Source organism: Rattus norvegicus, chromosome 1 (assembly GCF_021556685.1).
Source record: "Rattus norvegicus strain SHRSP/BbbUtx chromosome 1, alternate assembly SHRSP_T2T, whole genome shotgun sequence".
Classification (NCBI taxonomy): domain Eukaryota; kingdom Metazoa; phylum Chordata; class Mammalia; order Rodentia; family Muridae; genus Rattus; species Rattus norvegicus.
The window spans coordinates 226,650,353-226,675,197 of NC_141534.1; the positions used below are offsets into that span (position 1 = coordinate 226,650,353).

A 24,845-nucleotide genomic window follows, 5' to 3' on the forward strand; every position below is an offset into this window, starting at 1 on the left:
TTATATGTTGAGGCATCTTTTGGGTATATGCCCAAGAGAGGTATAGCTGGATCCTCAGGCAGTTCAATGTCCAATTTTCTGAGGAACCTCCAGACTGATTTCCAGAATGGTTTTACCAGTCTGCAATCCCACCAACAATGGAGGAGTGTTCCTCTTTCTCCACATCCTCGCCAGCATCTGCTGTCACCTGAGTTTTTGATCTTAGCCAATCGCACTGGTGTGAGGTGAAATCTCAGGGTTGTTTTGATTTGCATTTCCCTTATGACTAAAGATGTTGAACATTTCTTTAGGTGTTTCTCAGCCATTCGGCATTCCTCAGCTGTGAATTCTTTGTTTAGCTCTGAACCCCATTTTTTAATAGGGTTATTTGTTTCCCTGCGGTCTAACTTCTTGAGTTCTTTGTATATTTTGGAAATAAGGCCTCTATCTGTTGTAGGATTGGTAAAGATCTTTTCCCAATCTGTTGGTTGCCGTTTTGTCCTAACCACAGTGTCCTTTGCCTTACAGAAGCTTTGCAGTTTTATGAGATCCCATTTGTCGATTCTTGATCTTAGAGCATAAGCCATTGGTGTTTTGTTCAGGAAATTTTTTCCAGTGCCCATGTATTCCAGATGCTTCCCTAGTTTTTCTTCTATTAGTTTGAGTGTGTCTGGTTTGATGTGGAGGCAGATCGATCCATCCTTATCACCCTGTACAAAGCTTAAGTCCAAGTGGATCAAGGACCTCCAAAAAAAAAACCCAGAATTTCTTAATTGGTAAAAATACTTTTCACTGAAGAAAAGTCTGTAAAGTAAAAATGCTTATAGAGGGCAGCAAGCCGGCCAGTGGTCAAGGGCTGTAAAACATGATTTCAGGGCCTGAAATGACCATCATTTGTTTTTACAGCTTGCCTCTGAGAAATGAATTCTTTTTAGTTTAGGTACTGTACAGAACTGAAAATCTAGGGGATTGTAAGTATAGGGTATAGATTCTTAAGGAATGAGTGCTGGATGAAGACCACCATCTTTCCTAACAGTAAAAACAGATGAGAAAGAAAGTCAGACTTGCAGCTCTTGGTACTTCTGGAAGAATCAAGTGTCACAGGACTCATTTTCACAAGTACAAGGAAAGCCTGAACTCTGCTGCTTCCTCTAAAGGCCCAGCTTTCGGACACCCCTGCATACTCCTTTACAGAAACAATAGGTGTTTACTGGCTCCCATTTCTACTTAGCTTCTGGCTGGAATTTGAAAAAAGGCAAATCAAAATAAAACAGAAAGTTAAAAACATCTTCAACTGCTTTTAAACTCATTGCTAGCTTTTAAAGATTAGCAGGAAAACAGCCCTTAATCATATAGGTGGTAAAGAAACAGAGAGGCAGCTGAGAACCCCATGATGACAGTACAGACAGTACTTACGTCCTTATGTGTTACTTCACCATAGCTTTGCCCACAGCTCCACTTCAGCTTCCGAGAGCCCACTGGATCAGCCCACGTGTAATATACTGCTTTTCCAGGAGGAAGGGAATCTTCGATTTCACTCAGAGAACTGACATTAAACAGTAAAAATATGTATTAAGTCAAATGCAGTTAACAAATACATAAAAATCCTAAATAATATTTCATTCTTATCCCACTGAGATTTGTAAAAATTCCCAGAAAAGGATTTTTTCCTTATACAATGAAAAGAGTAAGTCAGATTCCTTTCAGAATGTTACACCTCTCCCAATGAAAAACATATATCTAAAGAAAAAATAATGTGAAAGGAAATATTTTTCTGAGGAAATAAAGATCTTCAAGCATCTAAAGTTACTTTTGTTTTATTTTTTTAAAGATTTATTTATTTATTATATATAAGTACACTGTAGCTGTCTTCAGACACACTAGAAGAGGGCATCAGATCTCTTTACAGATGGTTGTGAGCCACCATGTGGTTGTTGGGATTTGAACTCAGGACCTCTGGAAGAGCAGTCAGTGCTCTTAACCACTGAGCCATCTCTCCAGCTCTTGTTTTGTTTTAAAATATAGGAAAATATTCTTATTCACATAAAATCATAGATAGTTCTTATTTCCTAAGCAATGGTGTTGCTGTGTATACTGGGTAGTTTCTGGCACTTGAGACAAATAGAGTCTCTTGCAGAAATACAACCTTAACTGAGGAAGTTCTCCATCAGATTGGCCTATGGGCACGTCTATGGGGTATTTTCTTGATTAATGAATGATGTGAGAGGGCCCAGTTCTTTGTGAGCAGGTTGTCTTGGGCTGTTTAAGAAATCAAAGCAAGCCATGGAGAGCAAGTCAACAAGCAGCATTCCTCAGTTCCTGCTTTCAGGCTTTTGCCCAGTTTTTGCTCTGACTTTTCTCAGTGATGGACTGTGATCAGGATATGTAAGCCAAATAAGTCCTTTCTTCCCCAAGTTAGCTTTGGCCAGTGATTTATTATAGCAACAGAAAGCAGAGTCTCTCTCTCTCTCTCTCTCTCTCTTTCTCTCTCTCTCTCTCCCTCTCCCTCTCCCTCTCCCTCTCTGTAGATTGAAAAATGAATTGTTTTACAATTTTACATACAAGTTAGAGAGCTCAAATGCAAAATGACTAAATGAAAACAGCTACAGCATAGGACAGAAACAAATAAATAGGAAGATATAGGTCAAAGAATACAAACAAAATAGTACAGATGTAAGATGAAAGAGAGGTCTGACGTATACATTTAAAGATTAAATGTATTATATTATGGATTTTATTGAATAAGTAGACTTGAGGTGCTCTCATCAAAGACTAAAAGTAACCATAGCTAGGGATACAGTTTAGTGGTAGGTCGCTACATACAAAAAGTAAGTAGTAAGAAACAGATGTGTTAATCTGCTTCAGTAGACAAAACACTAGATTGCTTATATGTATTCCAAAACACGGAACACTATGCTGCAAACTTCTGCCTTATAGGAGGTATGGGGATGCAGCACAGTGGTGATTGCCAACAACACACAAAGCCCTCAATTCCATCCTCTGAACTAAAAAGGTAGACAAAGTCCTATACAGGAGCTGGGGAGGTGGCTCCTATTACAAGCACATGTAGCTTTTCTACAAGACCCAGGCTTACTTCCCAGCACTCACTTTAGGAGACTCAGAACAACCTGCAACTCCAGTTCCAGAGGACCAAACTCCTCTTCTGGCCTCTGAGGGCCATTGTACACACACAGCATGTACACCCACATATACAGAAAGACAAAAAGTTCTGTAATTCAAACGTAGTGCAGAATTCTGGGTCTGTTACCCAGATTCAAAACTAATCAAACAATATCAACAAAAACTGAAAATTATGAGTTTCACACAGCCATAAATAGGACAAGTTATTTTCCAAATTATTAGAAATGTATGTGATAGAATATTATGGCAAAGAACGGAGGCTATGGCTCCATGAATTAAGTGCTTACAATACTAGTGTGAGGAATAGTTTGGATCCCCACAGACCCTTTCCTAAAACCTCAAACCCAGAAGGCTGAGCGAAGGGATTCCTGGAGCAAGCTAGCTGGAAAGACTAAAAATAATCTTCAAGCTCCTGGCTCAGCCAGAGACCCACCTCAAGAAATAAAATGAAGATCAATCAGAGAGACCACCATTTTGGGCGCGCGCACACACACACACACACACACACACACACACACACACACACACACACACACACAGAGAGAGAGAGAGAGAGAGAGAGAGAGAGAGACAGAGAGAGAGAGAGAGACAGAGACAGAGACAGAGAAAGAGAAAGAGAGAGACAGAGAGAGGCAAGAGATAAAATTTGGTTACAATTATTAAAATGGTTTAAAGATTTCTGTCAAAGGACAAACAACCAAACCACAATGCAGTCCCAGTAATTAGGAGCCAGAGTTTACGACCAGCCTGGGCCATACAATAAAAACCTGTGTCAAAACAACGTAGGGCAACACTGAACTTGGGAAACCAACAAAATTCTACACAAATGCTGCCAAAAATTGTGTTTTGAAACAATTTATGACTGCCATAGTGCTACAACTTTAACAGAAGGCAGGGAGGTAGAGGACAGGAGTACAGAAAGGAATGCTACAGTCACACAAGCTGGGGTTACAAAGATTATGCATTTTTCAATTCACTAGAGAATTAAAATGAACAGCTGGAACATACAAGACATGACAGACTAATTCAACAAAATCCTAACTATATAAAAATCCATCTTACACACTGAAATCAGCTCAATTTTAGTGAAAGCAATTAGTAATGTCAATGGCTGACAGAGCACCCATTCCTTTCCTTGTTATTAACAAGAAATGATACACCTAATTCTGTACATCTCCTAGGGTCTTCTGCACTTGCTAAGGAGGCTCTTTAAACAATCCATCTTACCATTTTTTAAAGAAAAGAGAAGGGAACTGAAGAGAACAAGGGGAACCCAACCTCACTGGCATTCCTCATATACAGAGAAAAGGCATCAAATGTAAATATACTGATGATTAGGCAAATTTGGATTTAAAAATGTTAATGTCGGATTCATTACAAAATATTATTCATGCAAAAATTTAACCAAGTCTTATCTTTGATAGCAGTGTGAATTTAAAGAAAAGGGAAACTAAGAATGTTTAACTATGTATTTGTACACATTTTTTTTTTTTTTGGTTCTTTTTTTCGGAGCTGGGGACCGAACCCAGGGCCTTGCGCTTCCTAGGTAAGCGCTCTACCACTGAGCTAAATCCCCAGCCTCATTTGTACACATTTTAATCATGGAAAAACCCCTAGCATCCTTGCATGGAAAGGTGAAATAAAAAACTATGTACAGCAATTACAGAATCACAAGGAAATTCTTCAGCAGTCAGGCCATCTTGCAGGGAAACACCCAGGAAGTACAGAGAATGCTCAGGAAATAAAGACTTTAGTCTGTGTTAAATAGAGTACAAAAGGGGCACCACTTACAAATGTAGTCTAAAAACAATTTTTAAGGAAACGGAATTTCCAGTATGAAAGTATTAAGAGCTGGCTCTATCAGAAGAACAGGCATTACTTAGGCCATCAAAGCAAAGCCCCGTCTTTTTGCCAGGAGAACCATCTATGAAGATTAGAAGGAAGCATCTAGCTCATGCTCAGTTTGTCCATATTTGATCTTAGGATAGCATCAAAACTGTGGAAATAAACTTCTGTTGTTTATAAATTATTCAGTCTAAGGTATTTTTCTTACAGTAGCCAAAATATATAAAGGTGCGGTTTGTTAGGTTTATAATGTGGATAACAACAATGAAAATCCGGTTTGTCTTCTTTTCCAGTGATGAGCATGAGAGGATAATGTGTAAGGATTAGGCACTCACTAGCTGGACTGGAGATCCTAGTCAATGCTTTTGTCTTCAATCAACAATTGGAACCATAAATGGCAGGAGAAGGAAGTATACATGAATAAGTGTACTGAAGCTAACTAGACCAATGAAAATAAAAAAGAGCCAAGTCAAAGCAAATCCGAGGCAGCCTATGGTCACTCAGTAGGGAAACACACAGCCATAGAAGCTTTAGCAGCACTAAGACACAGCTTCACAGAAGATGTTAGTAGCAGTCCTAAACCACTGACACTTGGTTATAGTATTAGGGAAACAGTAAAAAATGTTTGAAATTTTTGAAAAATTGGCACATCCTATTTTTTCAAACCATGAAAAGCCTTTCAGGGTTGCACTGATGGCTCAGGCAATAAAGTGCTTGTCATATGCATTTAAAAGCATGCACCTGTAATCCTAATAACCAGAGAAGCAGAGACTGGAGGATTCCTGGAACTCAGCAACTACTCAGTCTTGTTGATTCAATGAACTCCAGGTTAAGTTAGAGACCCTGTCCATGAGATGGAGAGACAGAGAGGAAGATAACCAACATCTACCTCTAGCCTCCATGCAAATACACATCTATAACACCAGTCATGTGTACATACAAACATGTTTATATATACATATAGACCACATAATACATGTGTGCTAGACAGAGACTCTTGAGATGAGACATAGACAGAGACAGAAAGATAACACATATAGAGAAAGAGGTGAAGACAGACACACACACATAGACACACATAAGAGACACAGACACATACACACACCCAAAGACAGACACCCAAAGACAGAGAGACAGAAGAGAGAAAGACACATCACAAACAAAAACAGAGAGACAAGAGACACAGAGAAACAAACATACAGAGACACACAAAGATAGAGAGACAGACAGAGACAGAGTAACTTAGCTGAATGTAGTGGTTCACACATGTAATCCAAGTACTTAGTGATCCAAGGCTGGTGAATCTCCTGGGCTTAAGGAAGGGATCAACTCCATACAAAGTTCAAAGTCAGCCTATAGTACATAGTGAGATCCCGACTCAAATGTCACCCACCAAAACAAAACAAAAGACAAACCTTGGATACCCTTGACTGATTCTGATATACTCCTCACAGACTGCACAAAGACTAATATCTGTGGCAAGGACTTAGTTCTTTCAAGTGTCTTTACTCATTTAAAAATGATTATAATTATAAAATCAGTTCCACTTCTATATAACTGACTAAAAGGAATCATTTTAACAAACACAGTAACATTAATAGCAATATCTGAAGGACTCGTTAGAAGGAATTGAGGGTCCCTCATCCAAATATGCAAACCATAAATCACAGTTATCTATCTCCTTACCTTTGGTTGTACTGAACAGGGTCACTCTTGGTATGGTTTATTAATAGGAACGTAGCTGCTCCTTCATGGTAATCTGAAAATGTAATAACTGTAGAGTGCTCAGCCAAATTAACTTCTGCAATAACACCTCCAAGCTTAAAGGGTGGAAAAAATTTTAATGTGATCATTTTGCTCAGAATATTAGTTGACAGCATTTAATAATAAAATTATTCATAACCTTATGATTTACTTTTTGTGAGAGAAAAGGGTTCTCTTTTAGAAGAGAACACAGACTTTTGTCATTTGTAGTTAGTGATAAAACTCTATTATATGCAAGTGAAATTTCAGTATCATATACAAGTGAAATTTCAGTATATTCCAGTGTTTATTCTAGATATGCCTGCTAACTTTCTATATAACGAATTGTTGTACATTTGTTTCACCCTTTCTTTCATAAAAATGAATGACAGCTAATTTTTAGTAAAGAAGAAAAATTATCAGAAAACTATGTTACAAAAAGCAAAGTGTAGCACTAAAATGTAAACATTAGTTTTTTTCAATGATACACACGAAATAATGATCATGAACATCAAGACAAAGCACTCACCTCATTATCCAGTCGCAATAAAATACAACTATCTTGCTTGTTAAAATATATCCTTTTCGGAGGACCTTCACTCCTCTCAACTTGAATAAGAAGAATATCGGAGGCATTCTCAGGCCAAAAGGGGATACACTAAAAATATATTCCACATATTTAAATAGATCTTATCATAAATACCTATGTCATTTAATAGCTTTAGAGACTAGCAAGTAAACTTTAAACATTTCTGAACTCACTGCTGCCATCAAAATAGAACTGCAAGACTCAAAATAGAAACAATACTCATAGAAACCTATTCTCAATGAGGAACTAAATATATTAAAACTGATGTGCATCCTTTTGTTTTAGGATAGAATGTTCTATAAATATCTGCTAAATCCATTTGGTTCATGACTTCTCTTAGTCTGTCTATGTCTCTGTTTAATTTCTGTTTCTGTGATCTGTCCATTGATGAGAGTGAGGTGTTGAAATCTCCTACTATTATTGTGTGAGGTGCAATGTGTGCTTTAGTAAGGTTTCTTTTATGTATGTAGGTGCCCTTGTATATGGAGCATAGATATTTAGGATCGAGAGTTCATCTTGGTGGATTTTTCCTTTGATGAATATGAAGTGTCTTTCCTTATCTTTTTTGATGACTTTCGGTTGAAAATCGATTTTATTCGATAGTAGAATGGCTACTCCAGCTTGCTTCTTCCGACCATTTGCTTGGAAAGTTGTTTTCCAGCCTTTTACTCTGAGGTAGTGTCTGTCTTTGTCTCTGAGGTGTGTTTCCTGTAGGCAGCAAAATGTCGGGTTCTCATTGGGTATCCAGTTTGTTAATCTGTATCTTTTTATTGGGGAGTTGAGTCCATTGATGTTGAGAGATATTAAGGAATAGTGATTGTTGCTTCCTGTTATATTCGTGTTTGGATGTGAGATTATGTTTGTGTGCTTGTCTTCTCTTTGTTTTGTTGCAAAACAATTAGTTTCTTGCTTGCCTCCTTGTGTTGGGCTTTACCATTTATTATCCTTTGTAGGGCTGGATTTGTAGAAAGATATTGTGAAAATTTGGTTTTGTCATGGAATATCTTGGTTTCTCCATCTATGTTGAGAGTTTTGCTGGATACAGTAACCTGGGCTGGCATTTGTGTTCTCTTAGTGTCTGTATGACATCTGTCCAGGATCTTCTGGCTTTCATAGTCTCTGGTGAGAAGTGTGGTGTAATTTGGATAGGTCTGCCTTTATTTGTTACTTGACCTTTTTCCCTTACTGCTTTTAATATTCTTTCTTTGTTCTGTGCATTTGGTGTTTTGACTATTATGTGTCGGGAGGAGTTTCTTTTCTGGTCCAATCTATTTGGAGTTCTGTAGGCTAAACATCCTCAGGCCCAGGTTCCTTTAGAGAGCAAGTTTCATACTGTGTTTTAATGTTTAATAACTAAACATATAAAATAACAATGCAGTGTTATGTAGGGGAACTCTTAAGATTGCACAATATTCCAAGGTTTTTCTGGTTGTTTTTGTTTGTTTGTTTGTTTGTTTTTAACCTTTGTAGCTGGAGAGACTAAGCTTAATAAGACGAAATGATCTTGGCCATACATCTTAAAATAATCATTATAAGTCAAATAAGAATGCAAAATTTTATGCTAGCAAAAGAAAATTTATCTCAGATAAGATTAAAAAGATAAAATAAAAATTGAAAAACACTATAGGGATAGTTTTGAAAGACAAACAGGACACAACAGTATCTGTGAGTGATAAAATATGCAAGATAAAAATGTTATAATTTATAGAAAAGCTATGTCTACAAAGTATAAAGGTAAAAGAAAGCTATAGTAATCACCATAAAGATATATCTAGAATTCTATTTCCAAAAACTAAGAACAGATTGAAAACTTGTTGAACACTTAAGAGAAGTAAATCATGTTAAGTCAACAAACATTTATTAATGTTTAATCATGAATCAAAATCTTTTATGGTTTGTTTTTTATGTTTTGAGACATATCCCTGGCTGTCCTGAAACTCACTATGTAGATGAGGGTAGCTTGAACTCCAAGCAACCTGCCTCTGCCTCACAAGCACTGAGATTAAAGGTGTCAGTCACCACTCCCGGCTCTGTTTATTCACTCATTGTTTTTTCTCTCGCTAGTCATTTCATAGTATACAGCCAGAAAATTCTGCCATGTTAGAAAGGCCCCATTTTATCTTTAAGTTAAATGTTTATGATGGTTACAAAAATCTGCATAATTATACTTTATTCCTTCTATGGCTTTATCTTCCAATTTGTCCCACTCTGTGATGGTTTGTATATGCTTGGCCTGGGGGGTGGCACTATTAAGAGGTGTTAGAGAATGTGTGTCACTGTGGGCATGGGCTTTAAGACCCTCATCCTAGCAACCTGGAAGCCAGTCTTCTGTTTGCTTTCAGATGAAGATGTGGAACTTCAGCTCCTCCTGTTCCATGCCTTTCTGGATGCTGCCATGCTCCCACCTTGATAATGGACTGAATTTCTGAAGCCAGCCTCAATTTAATGTCCTTATAAGAGTTGCCTTGGTGATGGTGTCTGTTCATAGCAATACAACCCTAAGATACTTTCCAATAATATTGGCTTTATCCCCACCCCCCCCAAATGTCAAAAACTCTCCTTTATTAGTGTCTTATTCTGGTTTACACTGTCTCTCATGCTCATTCCCCAAATATCTGAAGTAAGAATTTCTAGTTTCCTTGGAGACTCACTTGTGTCATATGATGCTTTTCTGCAAACTGTCTTATGAGAGAATGTTTTGCTGAGAACAGACACGGGGTATTTTCTGGAAGCTGCCTGGAGAAAGAACATGTGAAGTTTTGCAGGAGCAATGATAGAGAGGACATGTGATATTTGCAGAGTATTAACACAACAGACAGTGGAAGACGTTCTGGCATAGGTTCGCCTTGATGGTCTTCAATGGGCTTTTTAGCTGATCTTTGCAAAGAAGATCATTTGCTATGGCTTCATAGAAAGAAATGCACCAAAGAACTTCTGGTGATATTCTTGTGGCTTCTTGCCACTTCCGTGGATTCCTGTGGACTCCTGCTGATTGGCGGAGCCTCATGGTCTCTTCTGAAACCAATTGCCACTGTTGATTTCGTGGTTGCTGAGTAGATTGGATTGCCTATCTGTGTACAGTGAAAGGCTAGTGGACTAGATTACTGACAATAAAGATTGGAATCACCCTAAAGAACTAATTCTAAACAGGTCCATGTCCTCCTTGACCATTAACCTTTAGTCCTCCTTTACCTTTGGTCAGTGGACTATAATGGAGGTTAAGGTGTTTAAGAACCTACATTAAAGTAGGTTTTGAAAAATCTAAGCCTAAATATATTCATGCTGTCAAAAAGTCTATCTCATGGCCCTAAACCAATTTTTTCAGGGAAAACTTCAGGTAATATGAAAGCTTAACATAGTAAACCTTAGAATGAAGCAGAATTAATGTTTAAAGAGACATTAGTTTTAAGTTTTAGAGGAAGTAGCATAATCCACTGATTGAAAGGAACTCAGGAAAAAAACCAGTAACTCATATACAGACATAGTGATATATTAATGAAAGAAAAAAAGACCATAATGCAGTAGAGAAGAGAGATTTGTTACCTCCTAAGAAACGATAGAATCATAGCATAATTTTCAAGAAAACAGAAACTGAAGATATTGGTAGGAAAGATATAAGATATTAGGACCAGAACTTGACATAAAAACAAAACAAGAACTGACATAAAAGATTATAATTAAAACTTATGTGGACAAAAAACTGTAATAAATAACTTCAAATTCAAACCTAGTAGATATTCTAAAACTTCAAGAATGTGCTCAAGATAATTCTTGTATACAGGAAGGAGTCATGAATAGAAATAATAAACACTTGTCTAATATTTTACCATTTTAGAATAATAGTTCTTTTTTAAAAAAATTATTAGATATATTTCTTTACTTACATTTCAAATGTTATTCCCCTTCCCGGTTTCCTGTCCATAAGACCCCCTCCCCTCTATGGGTATTCCCCCCATATATCCTCCATACTGCCCCCCCATATTCCCCTGCACTGGGGGTCCAACCTTGGCAGTACCAAGGGCTTCTCCTCCACTGGTGCCTCAACAAGTCTATTCTCTGCTACATATGCAGTTCGAGCCCTGGATCAGTCCATGTATAGTCTTTGGGTAGTGGTTTAGTCCCTGAAAGCTCTGGTTGGTTGGCATTGTTGTTCTTGTGGGGTTACAAGCTCCTTCCAACTCTTTCAATCCTTCCTCTAATTCCCCCCCAGAGAGGGGTCCTGCTCTCAGTTCAGTGGTTTGCTGCTAGCATTGACCTCTGTATTGGACATGCTCTGGATGTGTCTCTCAGGAGAAATCTATATCCGGTCCCTTTCAGCATGCATTTTTTAGCTTCATAATCTTATCTAGTTTTGGTGGCTGTATATATATGGGCCACATGTGGGCCAGGCTCTGAATGGCCGTTCCTTCAGTCGCTGCTCTAAACTTTGCTTCCATATCCGCTCCTATGGATATTTTTTTCCCCCTTTTAAGAAGGAATGGGAGCATACTCATTTTGGTCATCCTTCTTGAACTTCCTGTAGTCTCTGGATTGTATCTTGGATAATTCGAGCTTTTTGGCTAATATCCACTTATCAGTGAGTGCACACCAAGTGTGGTTTTTCAGTGACTGAGTTATCTCACTCAGGATGATATTTTCTAGTTCCATTCATTTGCCTATGAATTTCATAAAGTCATTGTTTTTCATAGCTGAGTAGTACTCCATTGTGTAGATGTATCACATTTTTTAAATCCATTCCTCTGTTGAAGGGCATCTGGGTTCTTTCCAGCTATTATTTATAATAGCTTTTGGCTATTATTTATAATAGCTTTTGGCTATTATAAATAAGGCTGCTATGAACATAGTGGAGCATGTGTCTTTGTTGTATGTTGGAGCATCTTTTGGATATATGCCCAGGAGAGGTATAGCTGGGTCCTCAGGTAGTGGAATGTCCAATTTTCTGAGGAACCTCCAGACTGATTTCCAGAATGGTTGGACTAGTCTGTAATCCCACCAACAGTGGAGGAGTGTTCCTCTTTCTCCACATCCTCGCCAGCATCTGCTGTTACCAAAGTTTTTGATTTTAGTCATTCTGACTGGTGTGAGGTGAAATCTCAGGGCTGTTTTGATTTGCATTTCCCTTATGACTAAAGATGTCGAACATTTAAGTGCTTTTTGGCCATTCGATAATCCTCAGCTGAGAATGTTTGTTTAGCTCTGTACCCCATTTTTTAATAGGGTTATTTGGCTCTCTGGAGTCTAACTTCTTCAGTTCTTTGCATATTTTGGATATTAGCCCTCTACCAGATGTAGGATTGATAAAGATCTTTTCCCAATCTGTTGGTTGCCGTTTTGTACTAATGACAGTATCTTTTGCCTTACAGAAGCTTTGTAGTTTTATGAGGTCCCATTTGTCGATACTTGATCTTAGAGCATAAGCCATTGGTGTTTTGTTCAGGAAATTTTCTCCAGTGCCCATGTGTTCCAGATTCTTCCCCACTTTTTCTTCTATTAGTTTGAGTGTATCTGGTTTGACGTGGAGGTCCTTGATCCACTTGGACTTAAGCTGTGTAAATGGTGATAAGAATGGATCGATTTGCATTCTTCTACATGCTGACCTCCAGTTGAACCAGCACCATTTATTGAAAATGCTATCTTTCTTCCATTGGATGGTTTTAGCTCCTTTGTCAAAGATCAAGTAACCATAGGTGTGGAATAATAGCTTTTTAAATCTAGATAATGTATCAACCTCAGTTCATCATTTTGAAAATACCTCCAGCTATCTGACACAAACTGCAAACTTTACTATAACTGACCCTTGCCTTCTTTCAAGAAGCAAGTTAAAGACATTTCCAACAGTTTCAACAAGTAACATTATATGGAAAAAATGTACGATAATTTAAGGAATGTAACATTAAAAATAAAAAGAAGTATGCTTTAATTTGTATACTTCCACTTTACAAGTCAGGCTTCCCTGTGGTATTATTCCTACATTTCTATCATGTACACTGCACACAGGAGTAGAAAGTACATTATGAAATTCAGTTACGCACCTGCTCTAAGTCAAGAGAAAGCCATTTGTCACTTCCTTCTTCTGTCACTGATATATGGTATCTGCTTTTGTTTTTAATCATATAAAAAGGAATGAATGTCACAATTCTGGTAATATTAAAACTGCTGAGATCTATAGTGACACCAACCTATATGCAAAAAATTAAAAATGTTTGAAAAGCATTGTACACTTATACAATTTCAGTATCTAATAGCTACACTGCATTGAAGTTTCTTTAGCACAGAAGAAACTTACTTGATATTCCATTTTCAGGCCTTTGCATTTAATGGCTCCATGACTACCAACAGTATCGATTGAAAACTGATCAGAAAGTTCACTATCAGTTACCATAAGCTGAACCTAGGGGAAGAATTTGAGATAAATTACAATTTATATATCATCTAGCTGTGTGTAGTGTGGAAGGCCTTGCACAGTTTAGCCAAAAATATATTAATAATGTAATACATCTTTCTTAACATTAAATGCTTGCAATATTTCTATGGTTAGATATTTCTGAACAAGGTCTCTTGTGTAACTCAAGCTGGATGTAACTTAGCATGTATGTACACACAGGCCTCAAAATCAACATCTTCCTGCCTCCCCAGTGCTGGGATTAGCTGTAAATGGTACTGTACCCAGCTATACTAACCTTTTAACCGCAAATATAATTTCTACTTGAATTTCAGATTTTATTGTTCAGAGCTATGAAAACTGAAACAGAATGTTTATTTAAAGAGCAAAAGTTAGAAAAAAAATGACACATACCTTATTGTTGTTAAAAAAGTGGTTTGGCTGAAAGGAAAAGAGAACTGGCTTTTTATAATTAGGTGGATGCTTCCGGTGAATCCCATCTGCTTTGTACTGTAACATCCGATTAGTTTTATTGACCATCCAGTATGGACTATGAAATGCCACAACTGTCTGTCCAGTATTGTAAGTCATATGGATAGCAATATCCAAATCACTCTTTTCCATTTCTGTGAGACAGGTAAAGTTGATGAAATTGATGTCTTGTTGGTTAGGATCTATCTGAAATTCACTTTTCCAGTCATGATTAAGATAGTCAAGTAATTTTAAGTGTAGCTTGGCCTGGTCCATTTCTACATTATAGATCTGTGATGAATGTCCTTCGCTTAGAGTACAAACGGTATTCTCAATGCCCTGAAGTAAGAAAGCAAAACAAAAACCGAACTTAAACATGCTTCTGAAAAATACTCTTCCAAATGCATTCATTCTTTCGAAATACCACACAAAATTCTTTTTGAAATAACCGTCAGAACAAGTCATCAGTGTTCTTCAAGCTGTAAATCTACCCCAATGCTTGATCTACATTTGGGCAACTGTACCTATAAAATGGTCTAGATAAATGACTATGAAAGATTAAGATTAAATGATATGTGGAACTTCCCAGCAAGATGTAACTATAATTCCATAATCAGTACAAATAAAATAAGCCCTAACATATAAGATAACAAAAATTTATAAGAACATTGTTATAATCCAAAAACAGCAACACAGCACAGACTGCCTGCCACTTTTAAAACACACCCTTCATCTATTATCAGTTCATGCTGTTTACTGTATACAGAGAAATCATTTATTTTCCTCTATGCACACCTTCATTACCTTACTTCTTATCTCTATAACCTTTCTACAATTTTTCCAGCTTTCTTAGTCTTAAGTAATATCCATTGTTGAACTTTCACATGGGAACAGACTATTTCACAAAACAATGATTGTGGTGCTGGTGTGCTATGTGCCTAATAAATGGCAAACATGTTCTTAAAAGACAAGGGGTAAGTCCTCTACTTACCTATTTTAATTTTCCCCATGACCTACAATACAAGTTTTATCACTATTTCCATTTAATATGAATATATAAATAAAAATATAATCTACCTAAAAAGATAAGTCAGTAACTGATAGTGTTAGGATATAACTAACTCCAAGTCATGTTGGCCAAGTATCAACTACTTATCATTACGGTAATCTGTCACGTTAAAAACACAACCACAAATAAGTTAATTCCTCTTACTTAAAAATGCATCACTGAACTGCAAACCTACTGTATATCACGGAGTTAAATATACCTACAGAGAACAGACAACAGTGAAGAGCTACTTTAGTATATTGATAAGTATTTAAAAATGTTTACAAAAAATTTAGAAAAGAGAAAACCTCTATTTAATCTAAACTACACAGTACTTAATAAGAAAAAAGCATCTTTACACGAAATAAAGCTTTTTGTAAAACATTAATTGTGTAAGTATCACACTTAAAAGTCACTTCGACACCAATGACCATGCTTGTTTGGTAATTCATTATCCATCATATTTAAACATACAACATCTGAACTACATACCAAAAGAAAGGACTGAAAGATAAGTCTTACAAATAAGTGGCATCTTCAGGGCGTGATTATAGGTCATTTATTGTACAGGACTACACACTGTTGTACAAGTTGCATATCATATTTGTATAGAATTATATATAGTTCAATAGATTTCCAAGATAAATTAATAAAAAATCTTTTCTTTTAAATTATCTTTTATGAAAACTTTTTAGTTTGGTTTATTTATTGTGTGTGTGAAAGACAAAGTTCATATACATGTGTGTGTGCACATGCTACCACCTGTTGTGGAGGTCGCAGGAGAACTTTTTAGAGTGGCTTCTCTCCATCATGTGAGTTGTGAACATTCAACTCAGGTTATTAGGCTTGAAGGACCTAAGTTATCTTTTTAAACATATTGAAATTTCCATTTTGTAAATGCCTGTTTTTCAGTAATGCTACAACCTCTGTAATAGCTTTAACCATTTTGTTTCGAACTTTAAATGAATCAAGCTACAAAGTCCAACACAGAACCATACTCAGAAGCTGGGAGGTACCTCAAGGTAATAAGCAATTTTGTAGGGAAGAAGATTCCGGATGAGGATGGGTGGCCACAAGTGCATCACATATGGTAAGTCCCAGCCATCTTCTGAATACGCTGACAGGGAAGCCAAATTGTCCTTTTCTGGGACAATATTAATAACAAACGATTTCTTAGAAGGGCTTATAGATCTACATTTCTTCTTCAGAAGCTGTCCATCATGTTTTATGATTTCTTCAAAGTCGATTCCTTCACATAGCTGGTAGTCCTCATCTTCTGGCTTCAAGGAAAGGGATGATCTACACAAGTAAGTAAATAAAATTTAAAAACATTTTAAGAGACTTTAAATTAGGCCAGGTGGTGGTAGCTTGTGGAGGAGGAAGGGGCAGGCAGATCTCTTGAGTTGAGGTCAGCATAGTGTAGACATAGTCTACAATTCAGGAGAGCCAGGGCTACATGGGGAAGCCCTGACTCCAAAAAACAGACAAACAATAAATAAGTAACAACGAAATCAAACCAAAACAGCCCCTTCCCAAAAAACAAAACCAAACAATCACGACCGCCACCACTGCTGCCACCACCACCACCACCACCACCACCACCACCAGCACCAGCACCAGCACCAAAACCTTAAATTAGAATAAAAGGTTATTGCTTGGGACACTGAATTCCTTCAGTATTGCTGCAATGAGTGTGTTTTTTTTTTATGCTTCAGAATATGCAATCTAAACAATTTTCCAGAGGCTCATCAAATTATTTTGATAATAATTATTGTTATAAGCTTCAATACACATAAATTCAATATTATGTTTGAATTTCAATTTTTTAAGAATATTGTGTATAGCATGTGCATGTATGTAGGATCATGCATTTTCATGTGGAGTGTGTGGTTCATGTAAGTATGTAAGGGTGCATGCATTTGCATGTGGAAACCATAGACTCTCAATACATTTGGAGCTCTGGTTTGGCTACACTGGCTGCCCACAAGCCATAGTCATCTCTCCAACTTTCTCAGTGTTGTGATTACAGACATGCTGCTATACATATCTTTTACATGACTTTCAAGAATTCATGTCTTAGCATTTTATGTATTGATCAATCTTTTTAGCCCTAAGTGTAATTTTTTTCTCCATCTTTATTAAATTGGGTATTTCTTATTTACATTTCAATTGCTATTACCTTTCCCGGTTTCCAGGCCAACATCCCCCAACCGCTCCCTCTCCCCTTCTACATGGGTGTTCCCCTCCCAATCCTCCCCCCATTACCACCACCCCCCAACAATCACGTTCACTGGGGGTTCAGTCTTGGCAGGAACAAGGGCTTCCCCTTCCACTGGTGCCCTTACTAGGCTATTCATTGCTACCTATGAGGTTGGAGCCCAGGATAAGTCCATGTATAGTTTTTGGGTAGTGGCTTAGTCCCTGGAAGCTCTGGTTGGTTGGCATTGTTGTTCATATGGGGTCTCAAGCCCCTTAAAGCTCTTTCAGTCCTTCCTAAGATTCCTTCAACGGGGGTCCCGTTCTCAGTTCAGTGGTTTGCTGCTGGCATTCGCCTATGTATTTGCCATATTCTGACTGTGTCTCTCAGGAGAGATCTACATCTGGTTCTTGTCGGCCTACACTTCTTTGCTTCATCCATCTTATCTAGTTTGGTGGATGTATATGTATGGGCCACATGTGGGACAGGCTCTGAATGGGCGTTCCTTCAGTCTCTGTTCTAAACTTTGCCTCCCTATTCTCTCCCAAGGGTACGCTTGTTCCCCTTTTAAAGGAGTGAAGCATCTGCATTTTGTTCATCCTTCTTGAGTTTCATGTGTTCTGTGCATCTAGGGTAATTCGAGCATTTGGGCTAATATCCACTTATCAATGAGTGCATACCATGTGTGTTTTTCTGTGACTGGGTTACCTCACTCAGGATGATATTTTCCAGTTCCAACCATTTGCCTATGAATTTCACAAAGTCATTGTTTTTGATAGCTGAGTAATATTCCATTGTGTAGATATACCACATTTTCTGTATCTATTCCTCTGTTGAAGGGCATCTGGGTTCTTTCCAGCTTCTGGCTATTATAAATAAGGCTGCTATGAACATAGTGGAGCACGTGTCTTTGTTATTTGTTGGGGCATCTTTTGGGTATATGCCCAAGAGAGGTATATCTGGGTCCTCAGGTAGTGGGATGTCCAATTTTCTGAGGAACCTCCAGACTGATTTCCAGAATGGTTGGACTAGTCTGCAATCCCACCAGCAGTGGAGGAGTGTTCCTCTTTCTCCACATCCTTGCCAGCATCTGCTGTCACCAAAGTTTTTGATCTTAGCCATTCTCACTGGTGTGAGGTGAAATCTCAGGGTTGTTTTGATTTGCATTTCCCTTAGGACTAAAGATGTTGAACATTTCCTTCAGTGCTTCTCAGCCATTTAGCATTCCTCAGCTGTGAATTCTTTGTGTAGCTCTGAACCCCATTTTTAATAGGGTTATTTGTCTCCCTGCAGTCTAACTTCATGAGTTCCTTGTACATTTTGTATATAAGCCCTCTATCAGTTGTAGAATTGGTAAAGATCTTTTCCCAATCTGTTGGTTGCCGTTTTGTACTAACAACAGTGTCCTTTGCCTTACAGAAGATTTATAGTTATATGAGATCCCATTTGTCGATTCTTGATCTTAGAGCATAACCCATTGGTGTTTTGTTCAGGAAATTTTCTCCAGTGCCCATGTGTTCCAGATTCTTCCCCACTTTTTCTTCTATTAGTTTGAGTATATCTGGTTTGATGTAGAGGTCCTTGATCCACTTGGACTTAAGCTTTGTACATGGTAATAAGAATGGATCGGTCTGCATTCTTCTACATGCTGACCTCCAGTTGAACCAGCACCATTTGCTGAAAATGCTATCTTTTTTCCATTGGATGGTTTTGGTTTCTTTGTCAAAAATCAAGTGACCATATGTGTGTGGGTTCATTTCTGGGTCTTCAATTCTATTCCACTGGTCTATCTGCCTGTCTCTGTACCAATACTGTACAGTTTTTTTTATCACTATTGTTCTGTAATACTGCTTGAGTTCAGGGATAGTGATTCCCCCAGAAGTCCTTTTATTGTTGAGGATAGTTTTAGTTTTCCTGGGTTTTTTGTTATTCCAGATGAATTTGCAAATTGTTCTGTCTAACTCTCTGAAGAATTGGATTGGAATTTTGATGGGGATTGCAGTGAATCTGTAGATTGCTTTTAGTAAAATGGCCATTTTTACTACATTAATCCTGCCAATCCATGAGCATGGGAGATCTTTCCATCTTCTGAGATCTTCTTCAATTTCTTTCTTCAGAGGCTTGAAGTTCTTGTCATACAGATCTTTGACTTGCTTGGTTAAAGTCACACTGAGGTATTTTATATTATTTCGGACTATTATGAAGGATGTCGTTTCCCTAATTTCTTTCTCGGCTTGTTTCTCTTTTGTGTAGGAAGGCTACTGATTTAATTTTTTAAAACTAAGCTACATTCAAGAATCATTTTAAGACATATCTTTGTATGTATACATAATTTTTAGTTAACTAATTGTTTAATTATCTAATTATTTTTCACAATGTTGGGGATAAAACTGCACTTACTGTGCAAGCACTTTGCTTCTAAACTAATCCTCTATACATTTCTTTCATCTGTAAATCCAGTTATGGTTCTATCTCTCTAACTATGGATAAGCTGTCAAAATAATCTCTCTCTCTAATTACTTTCCTAACATCTAGCCTTGAAAGTTTCAATATCTTCTCTATGTTATTATATTACATGTAACATTACTGTAACTTGACTCAATGGGACACTGAACCGTCCACTTTGTTGTCCTTCTCCTGACTTCTGGCATTAGTGCTCTGGAGTTAGGGGTGACACTTAACCATGCTCTTCTGATCCACACACTAATGTCAACACAGCTTATTTTGCCTTTTCTACCTCCATATTATCTCTATAACTTTTAATCTACTTTACATTCTGATTTCTAGTATTACATAAAAATTAAATCTCCTCAAATGAAAGCCAACAAATTCATACAGTTTGTCAAAGCATTTGTTTATTTCATTATTATTTATATTAAATTCTGTGGAACAAGGTTTGAAGCCTATAGTCCTGGCTGGCCTGAAACTCCCTATGAACCCTAAGCTGCCCTCATGCATATGGCACTTCTGGGCTCAAGTTCCAAGTGTTGGGATTATAGGTGTGAGACAACATGCCTGGACAGCAAACACTTACGGAATCTGCCTGTTAAGTACCAACCCAAAGATACAACTGAAAACACAACAATGAGTGTGCTCAATCGACGGTTAGCGGTAAGCTATAGTGCTGAATGCTACTGAAGGTTTGGTCCTCCAGTTGAAATTCAATCTCCAATATGATACAAAAATACAGAATGTTAAGTCTTAATTTACCATAATTTATTTTTCTGACAACATAACATTTTCATCAAGTTTAATTACTTTAACTATTTAAGATTACATTACAATTCTTTTCCTAAACTATTAATAGATACATATAAATAAAATGATATTGTTTTCTAAAGCAATTTTTAAAACTTCTATTATAAAAAATTTGAAAAGTAAATATCATTTCATAGTCTATAAATGTAGAAACCAGATCATGTTTCTTTAGACATTTTAAAACACACGAACATATGAATATGTAATAACTGTATTAATCAGTAAAAGTATAAATAATGTACAGATTAAAATGTAATAATTTTTACTTTTGAGAAGATACCTAGGTACCTTGAAATTAAGACTAGATATTTAAGAGTATAGACAATTAAAGTTTGATAATTTAAAAATATCTATAATAAATCTGAAACTGAATATTCTCTAAAATAGTTTAGGGTAAGTAAAAAGATAAAAAGCTCACCGGTAAGATGCTAATGGTATGTTGAATTCATTTTCAGGTGAAGCAATTCCCAATAAAGTATCTCCTTCAAAAACGGAAATTGGGATTGAAAAATGATTCTTAATCTGGAAAATAGCAAAATATATTTAATATTCACATACAAAAAGATATTTTAAAAATATGTCTATCTATATATCAACATAGAAACTATGAGATAATGTTCAGCTTGGTCATATAAATTAGAAGAACCAAACATACAATTATTTATCTTTTCAAAATGAATCTGATTTTATACTTTATAGAATAACTTTAAGCCAGTCAGCATTCCAACATAGACAAGGGAGGAGTGTATAGGATACCACCCTCGCCGGGGAGCTATTTGTCACTGATGGCTGCTAGGGGAGGGAGAGCCACTTTTCTTCAGAAGTGTTGTTCCTGTTCCAATGCATAGGCCTATACAGATGCACATTACGAGCAGTACTACTTGGATTCATTGTGCTATTTAAAAAAAAAAACATAAAAAGGCATGAAGTTGGGAAAGGGATTTAAGAGGAAGAGATTTAGGGAGCATTTAGAGATGGGGTGTGGGATAGATATAGTAAAAATATGATGTATAGAGGCATGAAATTACCAAGAATAAACAAAACTCATATTAAAACAATAATACTATAGCTTATTTTGGCTTATAGTATGTAGGCATATATATATATATTTCCTATGTATGAAATACAAATTAATTAAACAAATTGAGTGATTATAACAAAAAAACCCTGTATGAATGTAAGAAGGGAATGTGTGTGGAACAGGGTGTACAACAGACAGGTGCTGAAGAAGAGAGTTGAGAGATATGACAATTAAAACATACTTTATAAACGCATGAAACTGTGGAAGAATCTGTCCAGTTGTGGAAAGCCAGAGTACTGCCATGAGAGCAGACTGCATAGCCAAGGTCAGAGAGCAGGGTGTGCAGCCAAGAGACACTCGTGTCTGTGCTTAGTCTATAGAGGAACTGTCTCAAGAGGAGCTTTGTGCGCTGACGTGCTTATAAGCTGGAGCTACAGAAATAAACTTTGAGCCTTGAATTGTCTTGGCTCCATGCATCTCTTTCCTCTCTCTCTCTCTCTCTCTCTCTCTCTCTCTCTCTCTCTCTCTCTCTCTCTCCCTCTCTCCCTCTCTCCCTCTCTCCCTCTCTCCCTCTCTCCAATCGAGATTCAGAGAACAACATGAGAAGCAGGAGAGCTGCAGGAAGGAGGAGTACTGTGAAATGCTGGCCTCTGGACATGAACTCACATCTGTAACCACTTATACAAGGTCAAGACAGTTAAAAATGTGATCACATTTGTGCTGGTCATAATCTCAAATAAATTTTATATTAAATTAACTGCTGATGTAAATCCATTCTAAGGCTCCAGTATTGTTAAAAATATTCAGTTAGTTACTGAGGCCTTTGAGTCTGTCTCCTTGTTTCCCAATCAGATTTAATTCGGGAAACATTGGGACGTAAACAAATTTAGTATTTGTGAGCGGCAATGGAGCAAGGTCAGTGGCTCCCCAGGTCAGAGCTACTCTCATGGACAAGGGTTTCATCCCAGCACCCACGTGGCAGTTCACAACCACCTAGAATTCGACTCCCAGGACATCCAATGCCCTTGTCTGGCCTCTGTGGGCATCTGGCATACAAATGCTATCCAGACATACATGCAGAAAAATATCAATATACATAAATAACAATTTTAAAAATCAAAAAGACAATAGCACTGAAAAAAGAGAAAATTCTAAGAAAAAGAAAGGTGAAGAATAGTAGATAATAAAAAATGTAATCTATCCATGCACTCACACACACTCTCTCACACAGATACTAACACAGACACACAACTACAGACACTTACACACACACTGCAGCAATTTCCATTTTAATCTTTTATGCGATTTACTTTTTTATCTGTGACTAATCTGTGACTAAATACTTGACAAGAAGCAACTTAAAGGAGGAAGGTTTCTTTTGGTTTGTACTTTGAGGGGACACAGTGCACCATGGTGAGGAAGGCATGATTGTCGAAGAAGGTGGCCACTGGTTACACTGCTAGTCAGAAGCTGGGTCTCAGATATAAAACCTCAAGATCTTGTCCACCAGGAACATTTTTCTTCAGAGAAACTACAGCTTCTAAAATATTCACAACTTTCAAACAGTGACATCAGTTGGGGGCTACGTGCGCAAACATAATCAAGTCACATCATGCTCCACATTCATACTGTCCTGCTCCTTGATTTTCACTGATGAGGACCCACTGCAAGCACTGCTTGGGAAGCAGAGCATTTAGCTGCAGCTCCCATCAAACACCAGTGCTGGTGCCTCGACTCAGATGACCCAGGCTCTAAAGCGGTAGAAACGAAATGTCTGATCCTTATACACTAATGAAAAATAAGGTTGTAGCTGAGTCATTCTCACTATTCCTACATTTAGGAACATTGACAGCAAAATAGTGTAATCAACATGGACACTAAGGGGATCTAAAGGTATAAAAACCCTAAAACCGAAGCTTGACACTATTAATTACTTGCTGTGTAATCATGTATATAAATTTTATTTTTTACATTATTTTCCCTCTTTATTAAATGCAAGAAATTCATACTTAAAAACATGACAAACATAGTGAATTATAACTGTCAATAATAAAGATTATTTTGGTAATAATCTCTAAAGCATTTTGCTTCTGTGTAACACAGTGCAGCATCACCTTTTGTTAAACAGCAAAGATTGAAGGTGGCTAAACATTTAAAAAAAAACCATAGGTAATCATTTTATGTTAAATTAAAATTATATATAAAATACACAGACACACAGACACAGACACAGACACACGCACACGCGCGCGCGCGCGCACACACACACACACACACACACACACACACACACACACACACACAGAATTTAAGTCATGCCACTTTGGAAGACTATGTTTCCTTCAAAAATTGACTAACAAAAATCCCAGTACCAGGCATAAGAAACATTTTAAAATGTAGGTGAGGCAAGTAACAGAAAGTCCTCAAAACAATACAGGGTATTCTTATTGTCACTGGTGCCTTCCAGAAATAGAAATAACGCCCTATTGCCAAACACCACACACTTAAGACACAGAACTTTGAGGAATTAAGCTGATCTGGAAGTCTCCTCCTAAAGACTGGTTCTCACAGAATAGAAGAGTCCTCCTAGTTGCCGTGGAAGAAAATCCAAATCAATGTTCCTGTCCACCTTAGGCACAACAATGACGACAATGGCAAGACATTTGAAAGATATAATTCTGGGGCTAACCGAAAGCCACCTAACTACCTAACTAGACTAAGGTGTTCTCGATAGGAGCGAATTCAGGCCTGGCACTATAAAAAAACAAAGGCGAACGTATTACTGCCACGTTTCTAAATCAATATAATCTCTTAAATTTTAATGCTGTTCTTACCCTTTGTCAAAGCAACTTATCACGGCATACAAAGATCATTATAGAAAGCCACAATTGATGTAAATGCAGAGGCCAACTGATTGTGGAGTGTCTACCTCCAATTAAAACATAACACAATGTCTACTTAAGGGTCAGGAAACAAAAAACAAACAAACAAAAAAAAAGAACAAAGATTTTAAGAGGCAGAAATTCAGAACATATACTGCAAATAGTCTAGCTCAGAGGTAGAGCGCTTGCCTAGAGCGCAAGGCCCTGGGTTCAGTCCCCAGCTCCGGAAAAAAAGAAAAAAAAAATCATAACAATAGAAAAGACACAAGCGGTGGCATGAGAAGGAGAT

At 37.2% G+C, this 24,845-nt stretch overlaps 1 protein-coding gene across 4 annotated transcripts in view; it reads right to left on the reverse strand.

Annotated features, from left to right (window-relative positions):
* The window catches only part of Vps13a (vacuolar protein sorting 13 homolog A), a 226,617-nt gene that overhangs the window by 48,010 nt on the left and 153,762 nt on the right, over positions 1-24,845 (reverse strand). For all 4 annotated transcript variants that reach the window (NM_001100975.2, XM_087563778.1, XM_087563769.1 and 1 more), the window contains 8 exons: positions 21,072-21,175; positions 16,215-16,497; positions 14,094-14,489; positions 13,584-13,688; positions 13,330-13,476; positions 7,238-7,366; positions 6,652-6,785; positions 1,396-1,525 (listed from right to left, as the gene is read on the reverse strand). In NM_001100975.2, coding sequence (NP_001094445.2) covers positions 1,396-1,525; positions 6,652-6,785; positions 7,238-7,366; positions 13,330-13,476; positions 13,584-13,688; positions 14,094-14,489; positions 16,215-16,497; positions 21,072-21,175 — 1,428 coding nt within the window. The remainder of the gene's footprint in view (positions 1-1,395; positions 1,526-6,651; positions 6,786-7,237; positions 7,367-13,329; positions 13,477-13,583; positions 13,689-14,093; positions 14,490-16,214; positions 16,498-21,071; positions 21,176-24,845) is intronic.